General features: G+C 37.0%; 1 protein-coding gene across 2 annotated transcripts in view; it reads left to right on the forward strand.

The window, feature by feature from the left end:
• tpk1 (thiamin pyrophosphokinase 1) overlaps positions 1-23,425 on the forward strand; it is a 74,604-nt gene that overhangs the window by 42,073 nt on the left and 9,106 nt on the right. Inside the window, exons 7-8 of one of the 2 annotated variants that reach the window (XM_017428447.3) lie at positions 4,009-4,155; positions 9,068-9,179. In XM_017428447.3, the coding sequence (XP_017283936.1) occupies positions 4,009-4,155; positions 9,068-9,179 (259 nt within the window). The remainder of the gene's footprint in view (positions 1-4,008; positions 4,156-9,067; positions 9,180-23,425) is intronic. The other variant, XM_017428448.3, reaches the window with a different exon arrangement.

The following is a 23,425-nucleotide window of genomic DNA, read 5'->3' on the forward strand; positions in this document are numbered from 1 at the left end:
ATTTTTTAAGGGATTTGGATAAGGACTCTTTGTTTGCAAAGATTTCTCCTAATACTACTTCACAAATTACTTACTGCAATGTCGGCTCCAATAAAAGCTGAACATTTCCCATTCTTTAATGTTTCCATTCATTGTCTTATTCTTTTTCTGCTCAGCTTCACAAATTTCCATTCATGTAGCCTGCCTGAAAGAATTAAACACTGAAATTAATTACAAGATTGTGTCATGAGAAAAATCCCCAAGAATTGTGTCAGAGGATTAAAGTGGATTTATGTGCTTTTGCTTTAGAACAAAATGAATGTACTCATTTCCTGCGAACTGTGCAGGTGTTCGTGTATCATGCGTGTTTATACTCTGAAATGTGTGTGTGCGGTGTGTGCGCATATACAGTCTTTGTTCTCCGTTTGCCTCCCAGTTCAGTCAAGGTAGTGTCAGTGTTGCAGAAATCAAAAAGCTCCACTATTTATCTTTTGTTCTGTTATGATCTGTTCCTAATGTTAAAGTAGCAAATGTGAGTTTTTGTGTTGCTCTCTGGTTGATGTAGCTAATAGAGAGGGAAAAAAAACAAAAAAAAAACAATTTTCTCACTTAGCCATGAGATTCTTCTTGACCCAGATTTTAGTTTTTAAGTAAACAAACATGACATAAGAACAGATGGAAAATATATACCTAGTGTTTTATCTGTATTTCTGACCAAACATAAGTGTTGATTTGAAGTAAATATTGAACACAGTAGTGTTTTACTGATGACCCTGTCACTGTTCTTTGTCCTTTTACATTTTTTGTTCTTAATTTAATTTAAAACTGTTATCTTGCTTTGATGCTTTGTTTTAAATTTTAAAATTGCAAAATTTACTTCCATTTGAACATTGTTTAGCTAAGCGTTGTTGGGCCCTGTTATGTTGGATTTTGATGAGTGTATGATAATATTTTAACAATATAAACTTTTAATATAAATTTCAGGAATCACTGTTTTTATGCATAAATTGTACAGAAAATGGGAAATTTAGAAACCAGGTAAACAGTGTTCATTCTTTGTTTCCTGGTTTTGATGGCAGGAAGCAAAGTAACAGCAAAACTGGTCTGATGTTCAGTTCAGGGAGGAAACATGATGTGTTTATACTGAGGCTTTCTGTCTGATTAGGTTAATTCAGTGAGTTTTACATTATTTTGTAGTTTTTATCAAATGACAGAGAAGCATTTGACAGCAAGATTAGCATTTTCACTACCTCCCTACCTCTCCATCTCTGTCACTTTGTCTCGCTCGCAGAGGGGAGTTTGTTTACCAAGAGTTGTTTACAGTTTAAGTGATGTCTCATCATGCGGGGGCGTCAGCCAGATGTTGAAATAACGTCAGTCCCAGAACTCAGTTTGATTTTAACTCCATCTCTAGAGGCAGAAAGTTAGTTGTGGCGCATTTAGTTAGTGTTTTTTTTTTTCCTTTTCTGTTATGACTTAAAGCACAAGTTTGATCTGAACTCTTTTAAGTGATGAAAGATGTTGCACCGAGATGTTAACTTTCTGTCATCGAGTCAGTGGAAAATGAAGCTGCAATGTTTTGTGACAAAGTGAAAAATGAACAGACCAGGAAGTTACTGCGTAGTATTATGAAATTGGTTAATGTACAGTCATAAGAAAACAACAATTAGTATACCTTATTAGAGGAGAAGCAGAGTTATGTGAGAAAAGTCTAAATCAATGGGAAACTGATGACTTTCTATTAGATGATCCCCTTTATTTTTATAAAAGTAATGCACATAAAGAAGTGGCTTTTTAAACATGTTCAATGTTTAAAAAACAACTCAGATTTGTTTTATTAGAATAAAAAATACACATATGCACAGGTTATACGTTCGGTAGTGATATTCCTACTATTAGCTCTAAAAACAGAGCTAATAGTAGAGCTATCACTAGGTCCAATTTCCCAAACTGGTAAGTGAAAACACACTGAAATTATAGTGAACTAAGAGAATTAAAAACAGGCTAAATACTGTAAATTACAACAATACACCACAAAAAACACCTAAAACCCTGATAAGTATTGGCTTTGTCTTTCCCTGCTGTCTCACACTTGACCCTGTGTGTATGCGTTACACCTCCCAAAGAGTTACAAACCACCCTTTCATCGTCAGCTAGCTTGAAGCACTCACATGCTCTGGTCTCCGTCAGTCTTTGAAATCTTTTATAAGCCGGCTTGTTTGACTCCACCTCAGACTCAGCTGATGTACGCAGGCCGTGCTGGTGGTGTGGAGAACAACAGTTGTTATTTCAGTTGAAAAGTCAAGGCAATTAAAACAAGATAAATTCATAAAAATTTGGTCTTGACTGCAAATATTGACATTGATTAATTAATATAGTCAAGTCCATTGATTCTGATGACTATTCATGGCAGCCCTAGCTCGGAGTTCCATATTAGTTGCAACTGATTACAGTCAGTCTTATTGAAACTTCTGTCAACTTCAATACCAAATCATCTTTGCTGTTTAAAAACATTCTGTCATCTTGCCAAGATCTAACAAGGTCTCCAAGGCTTAAAGAAAAAACAGAAGAAATGTTGTGGATGCCTACAAGTTTGGAAAAGAGTATAAAAAGATCAAGAGCAGACTGTCTGAAGAAAGAAGAAGTTTCAAAGAGCCGTTAACTTTCATCACACAGTCTGGATGTAATGCTTGCAGGTTCTGGTGTCAAAGTGCATGTATCTACAAGGAGAACTCCGATTTATTATGAATGGGAGACACGCTTGTGAAAAGCTTCTACTTTTCAAGAATATTGGATTAAAATAGCTGTCAGTGAAAGACCTGATTGTTTCGAGTGATGTGTTCGAGAGATAAACCAGAAAAGGAATTGTTTGAGGGAATGTGTTTGATTAAGTTCAGAATCAGCTGCTAAGCAGGATGGGGTTATCTTTTCTTTATAAATAAATGAACTGATTGTGATGCTCTTTGCGTAGGTCATCGTAGTACTATTCAAAGAACGTGTCAAATACTTTCTGATTACAGTATAAGTTGATAAAGGCAGCAGTGTTTGTAGGATTGGTAGGATTGGTGTATCCAAACTGACCGTAAATATAAAGTCAGTTTTAGCTGCAGCTCAAGTTGCTGAACATTTAAAAAGGTAATAAAAAACCACTGAAATTGGGGTGGTTGGTGGAAGTTCTTGTTTGAGTGGCAGTCATCAGCCTGTGACAGCTCTTTTGCCCTGTAGACTTTGTTGGCTTTTAATGCTGTCAGCACTGCTGCTGACTGCTTGGGGACTTGGAACAAGGATAGAACTGCTGAGAAGTGTAAATATTGTAACAATGTTTAAATTAACCTTATTTGAGCTCTGAAGTTGGAGAAAATAGTTTCATTGTAGAATTTCTACCCACCTTAGCTTATTTATGCTTAATATATTTTCTTTTGAAATTAAGAAAACAATCCGAGTCTTATTATCTGTTCTCTTTTTTTTATTTCTTCAAGCTTGTTGTTTTTACTGTGATTCTTTTAGAACTTGGCTGAGCTAATAGCTTTGTAATTGTATTTGTTTTATTTTGTTTGATTATATGGCAGTTCTTTTTTTACATTGAACCTATAGGCCTGAAAAAGCAGATTTACCAGATTTTGCTTTTACAAATAATTTTTGTGGGCAGGTTCAAGTTACCTTGAGTTAATCTTCTTCTTTTTTTAAATAATCCATCTATCCATAATATTTGGTTTATTATATGCAATTTTGCTACAGAATGCTGCAAAGTTTAAATTGCACACATCACATACTGAGAGCTCTGCAAACTTTGAATTCAAGTATTAGCCTTCAGTTTGACTCTATAGTTCATCTGTTGGTGATGCCTTTGTATGGAGTACTCAAAAGTGGGCTTTCATCAGCTGTCCCTTGTATATATCTGTCATATTTTATTTTGTTTGGAAACACATACAGTTGTCACTTGGTTAAATGTTTATCCCACATCAGGTAAAGCAACAACCTGACAGATAACCGGAGCACTGAATGGTATTCTCTGTTCTGTGTCTACAGGTGGATACTATCGTGACACTTGGTGGTCTGGCAGGCAGATTTGACCAGATCATGGCTTCCGTCGAGACGCTTTTCCACGCTCTGTCCATGACACAACAGGATATAGTGATAATTCAGGGAACAAGCTTGGCATATTTGCTGAGACCTGTGAGTAAAGTGTTCTTCCTCATTAAACCAAACTTACAAACTTACAACCTGCTTACCTTGACTACTGTCCTACCCGCATGGCCAGCCAATTAGCCTTCATTCTTGCTCTTATTTTGTTGTTGTTGTTTGTTTGTTGATGGTTTTTCCTATTGATAGAAAAAAGGTTTCCCAATGTTTCACATAAATAATGAAGCACAAACTAAAAACTGAGAGTTGTGAAACGAGGTAAGATATAGACTTAGACTCCTCATTAAAGCCCTAAGTTTTTCAGAATGTAATTTTCCAAAGAATTCACTTTTCATAAAAAAAAAAACACGGTCTCACGACAGGTTTATCTTTCTTGCATATAAACACTACACACATAGGAAGAATGTATTTTCTTCACACCAGGCTAGCATTGTGCTTTAACAACTCCCTAATCATCCGTCTTCCAGTCATTCTCCTCATTGTCTGTTCTCACTCACAAATGGTTTTTCTTGCTCTGCTTCCACCTTGATTGGAGTGTCGAATGCTTTTTTTTTTAGTTAAGTAATCATGCCGAGAACACAAACACGCTCTCGCTCACGTACACACTTCTCTGCTCTTATGATGTCCCAATTTGCTGTTGTGAATGTGAGAGCAGGAGACGCTCTTGATGCTCCCAAATTGTTTTTTTCTCCCAGTGCCAGCCACTTTCTCAAGCTTCTCCTCTGATTGAGTTTACAAGTAGGCTGAGCATATCCTCCACCCCCCCCAAACCTTTTCACTATGTTGTTTCCTTGCGAGGGAGGTCTTTGAGACAAACAACTGTCACACCTGATGATACCTTGAAACACTATAAGGAAACTTCTCTCTTTAAACTCTCTTCATAATTCTTGTCATTATTCCAAAGGCCTGTTGTCATTCCCTGTTCCATACCTCAACACCTCCAATTAATCTTACTTCAGCGAGAAATTAAGCTCATTTGTCAGCGCGGCAACAATTCACCAGCGACTGATAAACGCACATGCTTGAACATGAAGGTGAGCACAACCTTCGAAAGGCCCGGTTCTGTTTGTTCAAACCACATCTGTAATTGAGGTGTTTACAACTTTGCCAACTGACTTCACAGCTTGTATTCCATGCAATCATTTCCTTCAGAAATTAGTGGGACAATTAATAGATGTAAAGTTCATGTTCTATGCACAAACTAACACACGTACAATACGAGAGTTAAATTAACGCTCTCTGCATTCTGCAAATATAACATGAGATTATGTCACCTGAAAAAGTATCGTACTCTATTGGCTTTAAAGACATTTAAAAATTTGAGACCATGTTGATTACAACAGTTAATCTCCACATTTTAAGCAAAAATATTCTGCTCAAAGTATGTGATGGCGATCAGTCTCAGCTACTATCATACCAAAATTTAGGACAGTATCTGTAAAATTGACTGAGTTATAGCCATTTTTATCTTTTATTTAGGGTCAATTGGCTGTAGCAGCCATTTTGAATTATGGTAACTCCAAAAGTTAATCATTGTAGATCTACATCCAGTGTTTACTTTCTGAGAGTTTCATTAAAATGTATCCAGTGGTTCAAGAGATATTCATCACAACTGACTGCAATAATTAGTGGCAGTTTTAAAAACAGATCATTTGTGATCAGTTATTGCTTGAAGTATGAGTTGGGAATGATTCTCACCTACTTGCTAATGTTGATTAGCTGTAGCGGCCATCTTGAATGAGGTTTATGTCAAAAAAAATAATCAGTTGTAGATGTCCATCCATTGATTGACTTCTAAGAAATTTATTCAAATTTCTTGCGATATTTTTCCAATACTACAGAGAAACAAACACACACACACATCCACACACACACATCGACAGGAAAGAACATTATTGCTACATTCCATTCAGTGGCAGGCAATAAAAGTGACATTAGTTAAATTTGCATCCTGTACATTTTCCAACTATGACGTGTGATTATTTCACCTGAAAATATAGCTTACTCTATAGACTTTAAAGCCATTTAAAAATGTAATATCCATCCTTCAAACCTTCGCATTTTCTAAAATAAAAGTACGTGCTGCTTCTTCTTCATAGTTAAATAACTGCATGTCTGTTTCAAAGACAAGCTTTGAAGTGGCTCAAGTTGCCCTTTTTTTTCTTTCTAAATAAGGTGTTAAAGTATAATTATGCCATCTCTAGGAAATATGTCGAAGTCGTGTGTTTTCTATAGCTGGCTCAGAGCTTTGCATAATTCTCATATCATTCTATTAAATTATGTGTAGAAACACTTGTGGGACTGCAAGCTTTTTTGTTTTGAGATCCCTGTGCAACAAGAAGATGTTTTAATCAGTGTGCATCCCAAGGTGGTGCTAAATTTACTTAATTTGAGTCTCAAAGAAAGAGGAGACACAGAGTTCAACAGCTCTGTTTGTTTTTCTCCTGTGATCTGCTTTATTAAGTCTCAGACAAGTATTTATGCAAAATGGTAACCCAGTCTCTGAAGATGTTTGAGAGAGCCTGTGTCCCCGTGTTGTGGGAAAACGTGATGCACAACGCTGCATCAGCCCAATCCGTGCTATAAATCAGTCCAGCTCACAAACTCTAAACTGCAGGCTTGTTTGCATCTGACCTTTTCCAGAGTGAAACTTGTCAGTGCAGTTGCTGATTTAAATGATAAAATGTGGTACCTGAGTTATGTTAAGTCATGTAAACCTCTGTGCTGGAACAACTGAAGCACCTATGAAGCAACCCAACATAAAAAATAAATTAATGTTAGGTAAACTACTAGGACAAAATAAAAGTAAATGCATAAAACTAGTGGAAGGCTATTAACTTCTGTCCATTCATTTTCTTTACCTGCTTGATCCTGTGCAGGATTACAGTGAGCTGGCACCTGTTTCCAACAGTCATTTGGTAAAACGTGGGGTATACCCTGGACAGGTCACCCGTCCTTTACAGGGACACATGGAGACAAACAACTATCTGCATATTTCTAAATATGAAGAGTGAAGTCGAGAAGTGTAGGTGGAAGATGGAGACTATGCAGACAACAAACATTTCTGAGCCATGTCTGCCAAACAGCTGCCAGTTCACTGACTGTCTCAATAAGAGACAAAAGAAATGTTATCACAAAGGAGAATTAATTACTATAATTTTAAATAATTAAATTATTCACATTTTAGCTTGGATATTTAAGTCTGCATTGCCTTGTATAAATGATTTTAAAAACATAAATGTAGGTGTTGCAGATATTTGCTGATCTAATAATTGTTATAAATGTATTTTCTGTAGTAGTACAGTAGTAGTAGTAACAGTATATAGACACTGAAGAAGGGAGAGAACTACAAACTCTGCAGTCACCAGTTGGTAGTGCATATTTGGGCTCATGTTTGAGGAATTCTGACTCCAAATTTCTAAATAAAAGCTGCTTTTGTATGAACTATCTGTCAGAAATGTTAACTTACAGTTGATATTACAATGTTTAGTCCTGATTAGGTTTTATTTAGATGAGTGAAGCTCCGACACATTGAGTTCAGAAGATTTCTGAGTTGATGAGAATCCACAGATTAGCACAGATAGATAACGAAGAGGTTCTGCTCTTAAGAGAATGCTGGTTCTTGAAGCAGAAGTGGACTTGCAGGGCAGACTGGGTTCAGAGTAGAACTAATTTCTTCTATAAAATCTTTTGATTCAACACTCTGATGATTACCAGTGCTGAGATATAAATTTCTGTTACAATAATTGTTCATATTGATTTTGAAAATATAAAAGGTTTTCTTGCAGCTCAACAAAGTCCTGGCAATAATGATAAAATTTTGCTTCATTATTAAGTGTGGCATGCCCAAAATTGTTTACAGTGTTTACATTTTTTAGGCGCTAATATGTGGGTAGATATAATTTTTACTGTATTTTTTTATGAGCTTTATGCATGTCTTTATGTTTCAAGTAAAAGGTCTTTATTTTTGACAAAAGTCATCTCTGCAATTATATGAAGAGAATATTCTTCGTCAAGCCTCTCCCACGTATGTGTGGTCAGAGACACGAGTGCAGTTGCTTCCTTATTTCCTTTGTTTCTCATTCTGACAAACTTACACAAAACTTGTGCACTTGGGTATAAAGAAAACAACCTCAAGTTCGTTCCTGAATACAAAAAGCTCCAAATCTTAGATGTTTCCTATTATTTCTTCCCTCTGGCTCTGCAGCATCAGGAAGAAAGGCGAAGAAAACTCGACTTTAAGCACGTCTCACATGTTTAAACTCCGGAGTATTTCTGTCCTGGCAGTATTTGTCTATCACTGTATGTATTTTAGATGATTGTAAACACATATTTTTAGTCTTGATACTCATAGTATTTCATTAAAATATTCCTGCAGCCACATAGTTTCCTTATACCAAAGATATGTGTACTTCTGTAGTCTATGAAGAAGAGAAACTTTCTTGTGACCTTTTTTTTGTTGTTGTTGTTCCAGTATCTGTTTTTATTTTCACTAGTCCTCTCAGTGGAAAATGAAGCTAGATATTGGCTTTACTTGTGTTTATTTCTTCTGCTTTTTGTTTCCGAGTCCTAGTTTTTCATAGGGATAGTTTGGCAAATGTTAATATTTGTCATTGTTCTTCAAAAACATATCTTCAGTCTTTCAGACACTGTTAAAACAAACATAATACATCATTATTCACCATTCTATATTCAACCTGTTTGCTTTTGCTTAAAGCTGCTTGCAGTTCTTTTGACTCTCTTTTATTTCCTGAAAATGAGCTAGTTTTGACAAGAATGATAATATATATTTAATGAGCCTTGGTCTCCTTGTGGAGAAACTGTGATTTTCAGTCTGGGTTGAAAAAGTTTAAGATTTCTTGCTCTGTTATTTGTATTGCCTTTTTATTCTTGACTTTGCTTTAATGTGTACGCAGTAAATTATGTACTTCATGCTGTGTGTCAGCAGGGCAACCACAAACTGGGAGTGAACACTGGTCTGGAGGGGGACTGGTGCAGCCTCGTTCCAGTAGGTGGACCCTGCCAAACAGTCACCACGGGACTCAAATGGAACCTAAGTGAGTCGTTTTTTGTTCACATTAGTCTCCAGCCTTCCTTGCTTCCACGCTTCGCACGCTTACTACACAGTAAACCTGAGATACAGTCCAATATTTCCCAGCAAAACAATCTTTTGAAGAGTTTTCAAGATCATAATGCTTATGTCACCACAGAAAAGTCCAAGATTGAGTATTTCATTTCCCATTTACAGTTTGAACTTTTCAGCTAACAAATACAATACAGTGATTTACAGACGCTCGATATGAACAAGTCTTCTTTGTTTTGAAGATAAATAACATGCTCCAAAGAGCTTTCTTTGTTCTTGATCAATGTGTGAAACTCTATGGGAAGCTCATCTGAGGACTCCTGTGGTTTCACTCGACTCCAACCCATACGGCCAGCTGTGCTCTTAATGAGTTGGCACCGACCAAACTGCCACCCGTTCGAGGGAAACCTGGACCTTCTGTCAGCGGGGTTGCATAATGCGCCTCCTCCTTAGAGGGTGTCCACTGTCAGAGCATGTATGTGCATGTGTACATTTTTTAGGAGTCTATACGCTTGAGCGAGCACACGTCTGCTTGTTTGAACATGTTGCTGTGCGTGTTTGAATATGCATGTGTACATGCACTTCCTGTCTCGTTTATCAACTTGTGTGTTTGTGTTTGTGTCTTTTCTTTAAACTACAATGTGTTGTACAGTGTATTTACTTGGCACACCTGTGAGATGGCCTTCTGAATGGTAATGAGAGGGACTTAATACATCAGAGTCTTATGCAGATTAGCCAGTGATAACAAGATCAAGCATAATTAACCACATGCATATTTAGAAGGCTAGAAGTAATGATTTCCCTTTGGGGTTTGAGAAAGGAACTGGAATATAAAACTAAAATTTAATTTTTTTTAACATGCTTGACTGCTTCGTGTACAGTACTGGTGTAGATATTGTATTTCCTCCTTCCTCTGGCTTGTGTTCTTGTTTTGACTGTATAAATTTGTGTCTGCGCAAGAATTGAAATCCAACTTGCTTGGGGAAGCCCAAGTCAGAGCGGTGCCATTCTCGAGTGTCATAAAGGCTCTTTAGAAGTTCATTGAAATGATGCCCCACACTTGGGTTCAAAGCTTTTCTGTGATGAAAAATGCATGATATTTCTATAAAGAAAGAGTTTTAAGCTGTCAGCCACTACAGCCTTTCTCGCCCTAAGGAGACTTTTTTTTTTTGCATCCAGAGGTTGTTTTTAACTCTTGCTTGAAATAATAAAATTCTGCAGTGATTCGGGCTGGTTTGATCTAGTTTGTAAATTTAAAATGAGTTGGCAGCTGTTGAGCAAACTTTTTTTTCATGGTTTCACTCCAGGGGAACGAGCAGGATGAGCTGAAATAGCCTTCGCTCGAGTTAATTCTGTAATATGTTCAGTTTTCGGTTTTTATCAATAATTTACGTTGTGATATCAGATCTAACACAGTACATGTTTACTCAGGCAGCCAAAGAGAAATATTATAAAACATCCCAAAAAAATACAGTGCTGGAAACTCGTAGGGTTAAGGATGCGATTGTGAATTTGCAGTGAACCCTGTATGACATAAAGGCCAGGTAGAAAAAAGATTCTGACAACTTTTATTAAACATACAAACATTCAGCTGGATCCTCCCTTTGTCAGGAGGAAGGAAGTACTGTTGGCACCTCCATCAAGTCAAGTTTCTATGGCAACTTGCAGATATGTATTAATCAGCTCCATTATACATAATTATCTTACAATCAAATAATAAATATGAAAGAAATAAGACAGAGGAGATGGGTAGTTGATGTTGGTGAGCCGGAGAGCAAGCCAATTGTCAGCAGAGGAAAAACGAACACAAGTCCAATTAAGTAAACTAATTTAGCTCATGTTGATTTCTCTTGATACGCTCCATCAATAAAGTATACCTAATTACAGTTCCATCACTCTGACCACTCTTACCTGACATTTTCTATCCCCTCTTGTGTAAATGCTATTACCACAAAACATGCCGAGACCTTAATGGGTTGTCATAGGAAGAAGGGTTTTTAACTTACCATATGATTTAGATTTGTGCAGTATCCTTGTGGGAAATATAGCCATATTTATTTGTGAACTCAACATTCATGCAGTCACGTTCCTGTTGGTGCTTTATCAGAAGCTAAACAGCGTAGCTATGCAAGTTAACTAAACGAAGAATTTAATATAGAAATTTAGGATTAACAACAATGTTGAAGCTCATTGGTTTTTGAGAACTGAGACGATACAGGAATTATAGATAGGGCTGTCAGAGTTAACACAATAATAATGTGGTAATGCAGCATTGCTTTAACTGTTAAAATGAGTGTAAATTCAAGTCAGTGTTTAATTAGGTTCATGAGCCACACCTGATTGTGGTAATGTGCCACAACTGTTTGATAAGCGGCATGCAAATCAGGAAGAGGTAATTACTTTATGCTTTTTAACTGAGCGAGCTATGTTCTCACTGCAGAACATGTCTGCTATGCATCATTCAAACCAAGGATATACCGAACACAAACAGCGTCATTCTTGTCAGTATGAATAAGGCAGCATTCAGCTTTCTGACAAGCAATAACCAAATAACTTCCAGTAAGAAATACACATCATACAGAAAGAAACAGGAGAAATGAGCAGAGATTTTCGACTGTTTGAAGTCTAGTTAAAGTGGTGATTTATCACATTGTTTCTGAACAGTGCTTTTCCAGTTCTTTTTTTTTTTTGACACAACACTTTCTGCCTATTCTCCTACCAAAAACAACAAAAAAAAGAATAAAATAAAAAAAAAACAAGTCAGTATCTGTTTTTGACATCGTAGTTTATTTTGAAAGGATTATAAAGTGGAAACTATGGTCATGGACTTTTATAACTTTAATAAGTTCCAACCATGTGGACATGGCAAAGCAAATAAAGGGTTTGAAAAATAATCTGAATAGCTGTTGACAAATCTGAAGGTTGTTTTCAGAATTCTTTCACCGTAAAGAAAGCTATCAAAATATGTAAATATGTTTTTATTTTTGTTGTTGATGTTGTTGTTTATTTACATTTTTAAGCTAATTTTACATGTTGTTAAGGGGAGTGGAATTAACTACCTTCAAGTAATGTAGAAAAATGAAATCACATATTTTGAACACATAATAGGAAAACTGCTTCATGTTTTATCAGATGCTAGGGGTGTGAATGATTTTTTATGCTTGAAGAAAATAACGTCCAGAAGTTGACACTAGTTTAGAGTTTATTTTTTATATATTTTTAAAGCTACTTATTGCAAACTGTTGATTCAAAGTGATGCCCTGTGCCTATCACTTATCTTCCACAAGTACATCTGTTGGCTTTAACAAGAGGACCCCACTCTATCTGTCTATAAAAATATAAAGGTTTCTGTTATTTTTTATTTCAGGATTTTTAGCCTGTGAATATCTTTTTAGTTGGTGTTTCAGACCGTTTTTTTTACCCTTTTCTTCTCTGTTTGACCCTGTTAACTCAACAAGTTTGATCATGTAGTGAGGTTATGTCAGCTATTTCAAAATATTCATCTAACTAACATTACATACCTACTGATAATAAATTCAGCAGCAGCAGGTTTCATTTCAAATGTCATCAGCCTCATTGTGTTTATTTGTCATATTACCTGACAAATAAACAGCTGCAAGTTTTCTTAAGCTTGTTTTCGTCTTCCCTACCTTGAGTGCTGTGTCATTGCCAAGCTAGTGATACTGGAAATATGTTCCTGCCTACCTATTAGAAAAAAAACTGTAAGGCTGAGTTATATAAACTTGTGTCTATGCATATGTGTGGCATATAAACATGAATTTTAAACATAGTTCACCAGAAATGACATTATTAAGGAATATGGCCCAGAGCTAGCATAAAAATTTCTCAACCCATCTTAATATATGCATGAAGGAAAGATATTTAGACCCATCCAGCAGCACAACAACTTATGGACGCACACACATAGTGATAGCATCTACTGACAGTTTCCTGAGGGGAGTTAAGAAATGATGATTGAAAAATATTGTAGCGTACAAAAGGTGATAAGTAGCTCAGCTGTCACAGTATCTTCTAATGAGTGGGACGAGATGGTAGGAGTGTGAGAGGAGGAAAAGAACAGAATGATAATAAACTGGCTGGTTGTGAAAAAGGGGAACGATGGTGTAAAATATTTATTACAGAATGTGAGTGATAGCCTTGATAAGACATACCAGATTCAACTCAGTCACATCCATTTTTGCAGCCACTGCACACAACATGCACTAATTACTGTAGTTACTACATCGTAAAATAGTTATTTTTACTACGCTGCAGTCACATTATTTAGGAGCACATAGCCACCTTTGGTGTCATTACCGCAATGCAGACCTATCATTAGAATGCAGCCTCAACAAAGATGCTCCAGAGCTGCTTCAACTTAGAGGCTTCCTGTTCTGCCTCAGTATTCTTAGAGATGGCTCCTTCTTTGTCCAGCTTCCCTCAGAGTAAAGCAAGCTGATGACAGTGAGAGGCCTCTCATGCAAAACATTTAGATTCTCTTTTGCTTTAATTCACAATAATGGGGCGAAAAGTTGAAGTCTGAGGCTTTCATTCTAATCCATCCATCCATTTTCTTTACCCGCTTCGCCTTTTTGGGTCTCAGGGAGCTGGTGCCTGTCCCCAGCAGTCACTGTGCGAGAGGCAGGGGACACCCTGGACAGGTCGCAAGTCCATTAGAGTGCCACACGGAGACAAACGAGACAACCACTCATGCCTAGGGTCAGTTTAGAGTTACCAAATAACCTGGTCTGTGGGAGAAAACCGGAGTAAACCTACATGTGCACAGGGTCAACATGCAAACGTTCCTGTGGTTCACATGGTCAGACTGAATTGGACTTTTTTGTTCAGGAATATAAACCAATATAAACCAAAATAAACTGACTCCAGTTTGGACTCAACCCAATTTAATATGGCTGCCACAGACAGCTGACCTTAAGAAACACTAGTTTTACAGATATTAGGCTAATACTTGATGTAGTAGTAGCTTAACATCAACCCCAGAACATACTTTGAGGGAAACACATTACATAATATCTTTGCTTTTGTAAACCACTGCACAGTATTTAATAATAGCTATAATTCAGTCAGTTTTACAGATATTAGGCTAAAATTTGTTGTGGTAGTAGCTGAGATCTACAAAGCTTGATCAAAACAGCTATAATGCTGTCCCTTCTCAGCATAATATCATTTTGGTTTAAAACTGTCATGAATGGTGGGGGGTGATATGCATTCCTTCAAGCAATGCTACGCTTTTCATTTTTTTATCTGTTATATGTGTAGCCAAGCACAAGGAAATGAACTGTAAAATTTTATTTAGAATTTACTTGGCTTATAATTCACCTCTCTGCTGTTACAGATTTATGTTTGGGGTGCAATAATATCGTATTTGTATAATAAATGTAGTCCAGATAAATGCAGATTGACTAATAAATCCACACATTGTGTAGATAAAGCAATTGAAGATGACAGTTGCTCCGGCCTGTTAAAATTATATGGTCTGATAATCCAGTATCGCCCCATCAGCAGAAACTCTGCTTGGCCTGTTTTCACGTATAAAAATGCAGCACCCAAAGTGGTCTCTGGTGAAATGTAAAAAGGATGTGGCAGTAAGAGAGACAAACAGAGAGGTGACAGGGTAGGAGCGGCTGAGTCAGAAGAAATGTGAGGAGATAAAAAATCAAAAAAAAAAAAGATTTTTGGCAAAGTAGTCAGAGCACAGTGAGGAAAAGAAAGAAAAAAAAAAAGAAGACTGTGACAGGATGACATATGAGAGGCAGAGAATGAGACCTGTCAGCCGCCTCATTCATTTGATGTTTCTGAATGCTAACACAGCAGGAAATGACAGATTATGGAAACTATTGGGAAGCATGTTGGGAGCCTTTAACTGAAGCTTACATTCATTCACAGCGACACACACTCAACACATGGGCACATTCAATTTCAGCTGTAATGTAGTCAATTTAAACCAAGATATTGTGTCTTTTTTCTTTTTGTACAGGAAGTTCTAGTTCCCTGATTTCCCCTCCTTCCTCTGTGCTTCTTTTCTTTTATTGTTCCAAATATTTGATATCAGATTACAGAAACTACCTCAGGCGAGATGTTTTTTTGTGCTTGAATGGGTTTGCACAGCTTTGCTCATTTTCTTTTTCCACTCTGCTTTATTATGGCAGAGGCTTGTATATTTGCCATAAAAAGCTTCATTCTGACTATCTGCTTCTACTATGATAGACTTTTTTTTGCTCGCTGGCAAAAGCGGATGATAATGTTTTTACCTGTGTCTGCATGTTTATGTATCTGTCTGCTACCAAAATACCTCATGAACCACTGGACTGGTTTTAATGAAACATCCAGGATAGCGCTACTCATTGTGAAAGATATTTGCTTAAAATCTTACCGTTGACTGTTGGTATCGACCCTGTTTGTCTGTTGCCAAAGTTTCCAATGAAACATGGATTTTAATAAACTTTTCAGAAAGTAATTGGATTACCATCTGCAACTGAATAACCTTTAGAGTCAATCCAATTCAAGATGTCTGGCAGAGCTAACCCACATTATCCACCACAAAAAATGGCTATAATTCAGTCCATTTTACAGATATTGAGCTAAGATTTTATTGTGGTAGTATCTGTGAGTCATTCAGAGCACATACTCTGAGTGTTATATTTTTGCAATTTTGTTTATGAAAATTTAGTATGGAAGCCGGCAGCTGATGTGCATTTTATCAGGTAATGGTAGGTCTCTTTAAAGTCCTGATCCAGGCTTTAAAACTAAGATGCAATAGTGATTCCTGTGCTCCGTGCATATATCTGTTTGTGGGCATATTCAGAATACATTTTTAAAGGTTCCCTCTAGTTTGTTTTTACAGCATAACCTTGATTGTATGAAACCAGTCTATAATCTGCTGAGGATCCAATATGGCTTCTTAAACTGCATCAGCATAGCTTTTTGGTTTCTTGACAAGGTGTCGATGAACACAAATCTCAAACGATTGTATTAAAAAGACCCTAAATGTCCTAAGTTTAAGAGAATGGCAAAAACATTTATAAGTCTTAAGACATTTTTTTTCCAAAAGTGTCCCTCTTGCCTTGACCGTGCATCCATCCTCTTTCAAATGAGACAAATGAGACGATTACTTGTGGTCAAGGATGGTTTCTTTTCCATGCCCCCCCACCCGCCCTGGTTTCACTGTGGCAGCAGTTTTCTCGTGGCCTGTGACATCTGCCTTGACATGCTTCGGGGATTCTGCTTCTGGCTTTGCCCCATCTGCTACAGTTTGGAGCTCTCTTCAGGCCATATCTAATAAGGTAAACATTGAGGTAGGAAAGTGAGGCAGTTGCCATTCTTCTTCTGATGACTTCTTATACCATCTCTGTATCTAAATAGATTTGTATTATTATTCTTGGAAGCCAACTAAATTTTTAAATTGTTTTATCCCCTTCGCCCTCTTTGCTTCATACTGTAGTGCAGTCATGTACACATCACCAAAGGTCTCTCTTTTTTGTTGTTGTTCACGCTGTCATCATCCTAAATGTCAAGCACTGCATCTGTTTCCTCCTTGGAGGAAATTCGGCAACCATCTGTGGAAGGTGTGCCGATTTAGCTTCGTGTGCTTGCTCTGCTCAAACAAAATCCAGCTCTGAAGATTTATTGCATTAATCTATAATGTAAAATGCGAGGCATGAAGTGTGTAAGGACCCCTGATGTACAAACATACACAATTCAGGTCAAACCTCAGGATGTTTTTTGGTTTCATAAAGAGATCAGGGTAAAGGCTTGATCATACATGCACACAAAAGTCTTTAGCTCTCAGGGGAGGTTAAAAGTGTAAAAAGTGTGAAACCTTTAAAAGGTACAACTTTTCAGGTCTTGTGCATTTATCTGCAGGCTTCGATCGCAGGCTTAATTGTATATGCAAAGGTAAGTGCAGTCCATTACCGCTGGAGCCCAGGGAATTGGAGCAAATTAAAAAAAAAACATGTGAGAAAGAAAATTATGTAAACACCTTAGTTTGATAGTGGTTTTTATTTTGCATATAAGTGGTAAAGACTATCCACACCGTTTATCTGTAATCAGAAATAATAAAAGGGTTTTATTTGTAATCACAGCAATCTCATTGTGTACAAGCTTTTTTTGCATGCTCCACTGGCATTTTGAACAACTTTCCTTTCAATATATCAGTCCTAAAGGTTGAAATGCTAATTTCTCTGGTTTTTAGTTTTCCTTAAGGATTATAGATGGGATTTACAGTAGGTCTGGACCAGAATCTCAGTGCAAACAGAGAAGATGTCAGCAGAACATTAGTTTGGAATATTTTGCTTTCTGTGATCGTTGACTTTTAAGACTTATTTCAATCAGGAAAAAAAAAGCTTTTAGTTCAATGAAATTTCATTAATCCACGTCCTGCAATATTTCTTGCACTTTTTCCAAGCTTCAATATTTGGAGCATAAGACTCAGACCAAAGCTCCTTCTATATCCTTTACTGAGCTCAAGCTGGGCTGCTGATACCAGAGCTTATTCAGAATTCTTTACGTTTTTAATTTTTTTATATTTATGTCATACCTGCACACAGAATGACAGAACTAGTTCTTGTTGGACCAGAACCAAATTCTGACTGCATAGCCCAAAGTGATACTTAAATAATTGCACCATTTATTCCCATAAAGTGGCCCTGGTCTGCACTTTTCTTGTTTCTTTGCCGCAGTGCATTCTTTTGACCTTGCCTTCCCCCACAGAAAATGACTGGCACTGCAAATAAGCACTGTAACATTAATCTGACACGGTGGGGTGTCATTGAATCTCCATAACTGTGATAGTAGGAGAGGAGTTACCCACTGGAAACCACTGACATGTTTGGTTCTTGCACAGCAACCTTGAGACCACACTGTTCTTTTGTGTGTGTGCGCATTCAAACACATTAATTCCTACAGTTATTTGGCGAATGGGGGTCACTCTGCACTCTCTCTAGCTTTGTGGATTTATTTACCGTGATTCTAATGTTCAGCAGTGTTTGAGAGTTGGCGACTCATTCGGCTTGACAAGCCATACACGTACTGATATTGCATATTTAAGTCATTGAGCGCCATAGTAAGGATAATAATAATCTGTTTTATTTTCTGCTTTTTCATGCAGTTATCATGAGGAACAACCTTGGCAAACCAATGAGCTCAAATTGTTAATCTTCTGTGACACACAGCTTCACATTGCAGCACTATATTCTCTTTTGTTCTTGTGCATACTGTAGACCAGACTCAGGCACCCACTAGTACAACAGACTTTCTGGAAATATGTTACTTTATTTAAAAAGTTTAAACAAATAATAAGTATTAACATGTAATATTGAGATTCTCACCAATTTGATAAAGAGATAAACTCTTAACCCATGTGAGAAATGCATATTTATTCATGTTTTAACTGTGTATTACTTTAGCAATATTTAAAGCGATCTAACAAAAGAAAAATCTGAAATCCAAATATTTTGGGTGATTTTTTTTTGGCTTTAAGCTAGAATTGGTTCTTAAGGGTAAATGTGCAAAACGTTAAAAGTTCTGTAAAGTTATGGTGAGATTTATGATTACCTAAATATGCCAAACAGGTATGGCTGCAAATAATGATTTCTTTTGATAGTTGACTAATAGGTCCCTTTTTTATGAATCAATTAGTCAACAGATATTTAAATCTGTCTGCTACCTTGTGGGTCCACCTCCTGTTTTAGGCGCCAGCACATCTTTTACCTCACCTGCTTCAGTCTGCCTACCAGGGAATATCACCCTGAGGTTTTTGCATTAACATAATAATAATAATAATTCCTAATTAATTAATAATTCCTTAGCAAAATTAATATTCTGATCTGTGAAACAGATTATTTGAAACTTATCTTTTACCTATTAATTTTAATTTTACTTAATTTGACCATTACAAAAAATGAAATGAATTAAACAGTACAAACTAATAATAACATGTAATTTCCTTCTGGGACTAATAAAGGTCTTTGAATGGAATTGAATTAAATTTGCAAGTAGTTTTTGTCATTTGAACCAAAAAGGTGCAAAGTGCATTTGTCTTTGTCAGAAGACTGTGCAGTCTTTGCAAACAGATAATACTGTCCCCCGATGACTCAGTCATGTATTGCAGTTGCCCAAAAAAAAAAATGTTACATGGTTCTTTATGACCAGAGTCTGTTAATGCTCTGTATAAGACACGTAAAAAATCATTTTTTTGTAGTTAACTATGTCAGTTATGTTGAAAACCCTACATAATTTGCATATGTTAATTAAAACACAGTGAGTCAACTCTACACAAAAACATAAGAACTGCTGTGCAGCAGGTGGTCTGGACTGATGACTCAAAAATGGAAATTTTGGGCTGTATTTAAAGGCAGCTTGTCTGCTAAAGGGCCGAGAAGTGGTACTACAATGAGTGTCTGCAAGCAGCAGCAAAGCATGATGAAGGGTTCTTGCAGGTTTGGGAGTGAATTTTTGCAGACTGAGTTATGGATTTGACCAGAGCTAATGGTGTCCTCATTAGTAAGAAATACAAGCAGGTACTTATCCATACTGCAATGCCATCAGGCAGGACTGATTGGCCCCAAATTTATTCTAGAGCTGGACGACAACCTCAAACATGCAGCCAATGTCATTGAAAACCACCTTTATTCAAGGAATCCTGGAAGGGATGGTACGGTCCACACAGAGCCTTAATCTCAGCATCAACAGAACATCTGTGGTTTGTTCTCCAGGATGTTTGAATCATTTTTCTTACTAAGCTCCCTTCAAAAATCGTGATCAAGTGTACTTAGAAGAATTTATGATTCTTGAAAGGAACCAAATATTGATTTGATTTAGATTTGTGTTCAGTTTATTCACTTTGTGTTGTAAATCAATAGTTATAAACTTGATATATGTGAGTTAATTCTTACTTTACAGCATTTTTCTTTACTGAATCTTTAAGAAGTTCAGTCAGCTGATGAGAATATTTGGAGTTCCCGTACATATAATGCTTTCCTGTTGATAAGGAAAATATCTGAGTTCTGATTTCAGTAAAAGGCAGCAGGCATGACTGGTTTAAGGAGAGAAGATCAAAAGAAGTTTTTGTAAGCCACAATGTTGAATATTAAAATATACGGTTATGTTTGTGTTAAAAATATTTAAAGAGTTGCACATGAGTGTTTTGTAGTGGGTGTTGGGGAGTTAAAATCAAATATTTTTAGAGCCCAAAATATGAAATTATTTTTAATGTCCTCTTATTACCGTGGCTTTCTGGGACACTGCTTTTGTAGAATTGTGTATTTCCATTAATGACATGAAGGCTATTTAGAGAGATAAACCTTTTCTTGGTAGTCATTAAAATGATTAAAGCTTCGTGCATTCATTTATGAATGCACTTAAGCCAAACAGACCCATCTCCTATGAACAAAATTGAAACGGCTGACACATTAAATCAGTTGGCTCTTGTTTTAGCTTATTTCTCTTAGCAGATCTGTTTTCTGTGGCTTTTCTGGCATGTACAGGATATGTATAATGTGAAAGTTGCATGCACTCAGTGAGACTGCACATTTTGTCTAATATTAATATCATATTCTGCATACAGTGTGTTACTTAGGATTAAAATAACTCACACTCCTGATTAAAGATTTTGAAAACTGAACATGTATTAGCAGTTTTATGATGAACTCATAAAACAACAGCAGTTGACATGCTCCAGGATTTGTGCAATCCTTTTTAAACACTCATTATATCTCTTATTCATGTCTAACTGTCATGTGTCTTTGTTTGAAGACAGGGGTCAAGAGCTATTTATATTGAAAGAAATTCCTCCGAACGAGTATTTAAAGGACTTTCAAATCACCACAAACTTGATTTCAGTAAGTTAAAAGCAGAGCTCTTATACTGATTATGATGGTTACGAAGGTCGGTGAGACAATGAGTCTCCATCTGTGACTGACAAAGCATTTTCCTGTGCTGTGTCTGTGTGTGAGGTTTACTGGTGTGTGGAAAATCTTTGTAGTTATTTCATGTGACTCAGCCCTCTCCCATCTGACAGCTTAATATTAAAAAGCATTCATCCTGCAGCAACGTGGTCTGAGTTATGGCTTCTGGTACGGTTTAATTGTGTGTGCTTAAACCTGCTTCGTCATGATGTTTGTGGCTTAGTGCGGATCACAATGAACAACAAATCTGAATAGCTGTCATCCAGAAACTATCTCTTGCCTGCATAGCGTGTGGGTGGGTATGAATGTGGCTCTTATACACTTGAGTTTGGTATTAGTGGCCGTGCATGTGTGCACGTGCACACCTCTTTGTGTTTCACTGCGTGGCAGAGTATGGGGATGTGTTTACTGTGGGTGCGTGCACACACATGTGTTATAAATGCACACACAATGCATGTCAGGCAGCTGATGACAGAACATCTGTGGAGGCTAAGGTTTCCATTCAATTTGAAATGCAAATTAAATCCTGGTTGCTTCTAACTCAAGGCTCATGTTTGCTAGGTCTGGGCTGTGAAATAGTATTAAATTATTAAAATGTCCAGAAAAATCAGAACAATCCTGGACTTTTTTATTAGAGGATCCATATTTGTTCAAATAGATCTTAAGATTTATGATCACTTTGTCCAAGAATTCTATGCAGAAAGCTTTGCTGTGGAATACTGGGATATGTGCCATAATCACACCTTCCGAATAGTATAACTTTATGTGATGGGGGAAAAAAAAGAATCATTTCACTATTCCAGTGATGTGACGACACATCCATGTTCCCTAATCAACAACACATCAACACTGAGGGTTAGAACAGTGTTCCAAAATAAACTGGAGCTCATTTATCAATTTTCTCTGCAAACAAAGGAACGTTTCAACACAACTGGTGTCTTCATCAGTCCCAGACTCTGATGAAGACACGTGGTTCCGAACCAAAAGGCCCGTACCGAATGGATCGCTACACCCCTATAGAATCTAAGTCACCTAAATGCTCACAAAGACAACCATCGAGACCCTACCAAAATTTGCAGGAACCAGCAGCCGCAAACACACACTTTAAAACTAGTGAACCAGAAGATGCCCGAATCCAACATAGACAGGTGCTGAGTTTGATAAAAAACAAACACACGAGCACAGATGGATTTTATGTGCAAAGTCTCTTAGAGAGCCAAAGCAATTGAAATTTCTAAATTAAAAGTAAACTTTGGGCAAGATTAGCAAACTTGCCCTTGCTGTTAATGAGAGCATGCTGTTTATGAAATGTTCGCCTTCAAAAACACATTAGAATGCTAATGAGACAGTGTGTTAATAGGGACTTTATTACATGTTCCATATTTTTAGTTGCACTCTGAACAGCAGGAATCACTGAACCCACAGATATGCATTATTTTGACAATTTAGACACGTGGAATATGTTCTGTATCGCCTAATTAGTATAATTAATACTCAGTGGAAGGGATAAGGTTACGTTTGCTATAACTAGAACTGATGATGGCTTCTGCCCTTCACAGGCACTTTGGTTGAATGAGTGTTTCAGGAGGGTTTTTTTTTCCTCGGTTTTCTCTATTTCATATTGAAACTCACCAAAATCCTTCATTAAAAATACAGAGCAGCTATTTGAATTCCAAGTGAAATATTTGAAATAGCAGGAGGAAAACATTTTGATGTGCATTCAAAAGCTATAAATCTTAATGTGGTCGAGACTGATTTTAGCTATGCTTATTAGGCTTGGAGAAGTGAGGGCAGCCTGATATTTCAGTATTCAGGAAGCATTCGAAATACTGGAAGGACCATTTTCAAACGAGGGCAAAGCAGCGTACTTTATCTTGTCCTCGGACACACAGATATGTCGGACAAAGTTGGTTCAGTCAGTGAGGTCTTCCCCAGTGCCCCTGCCAGAAGCAGACATCTCTCCTTTTCCTTCTGTTTCTCAAGATGCAAACGTGCACTCTGGCTTCCTGCTTTTCTTTTCACATCTCCGTTCTGTTCATGTTTTTGTACTCACGCCTGGTGGTTTTGTCTCTTTCTTTCAGAGATTCAGTCTCGAGGTGTTAATCTCTTCTCCCCTTTTTCTATCTGTTGTACATTTTCTTTCACCTCTTCCACACATGAACTCTTCGCTCGCTTCCTCGTCTTCAGATTTCTACAGAATGTTGGCCCCTCTCTTTGCCCTTGTAGCCTCCCATCCCACCTCGTCTTCTCCGTCTCCCCTCTAATTTCCTCCCTTTCTCCATCCCTCATGCTC

This window comes from Kryptolebias marmoratus, linkage group LG21 (assembly GCF_001649575.2).
Source record: "Kryptolebias marmoratus isolate JLee-2015 linkage group LG21, ASM164957v2, whole genome shotgun sequence".
Classification (NCBI taxonomy): Eukaryota; Metazoa; Chordata; class Actinopteri; order Cyprinodontiformes; family Rivulidae; genus Kryptolebias; species Kryptolebias marmoratus.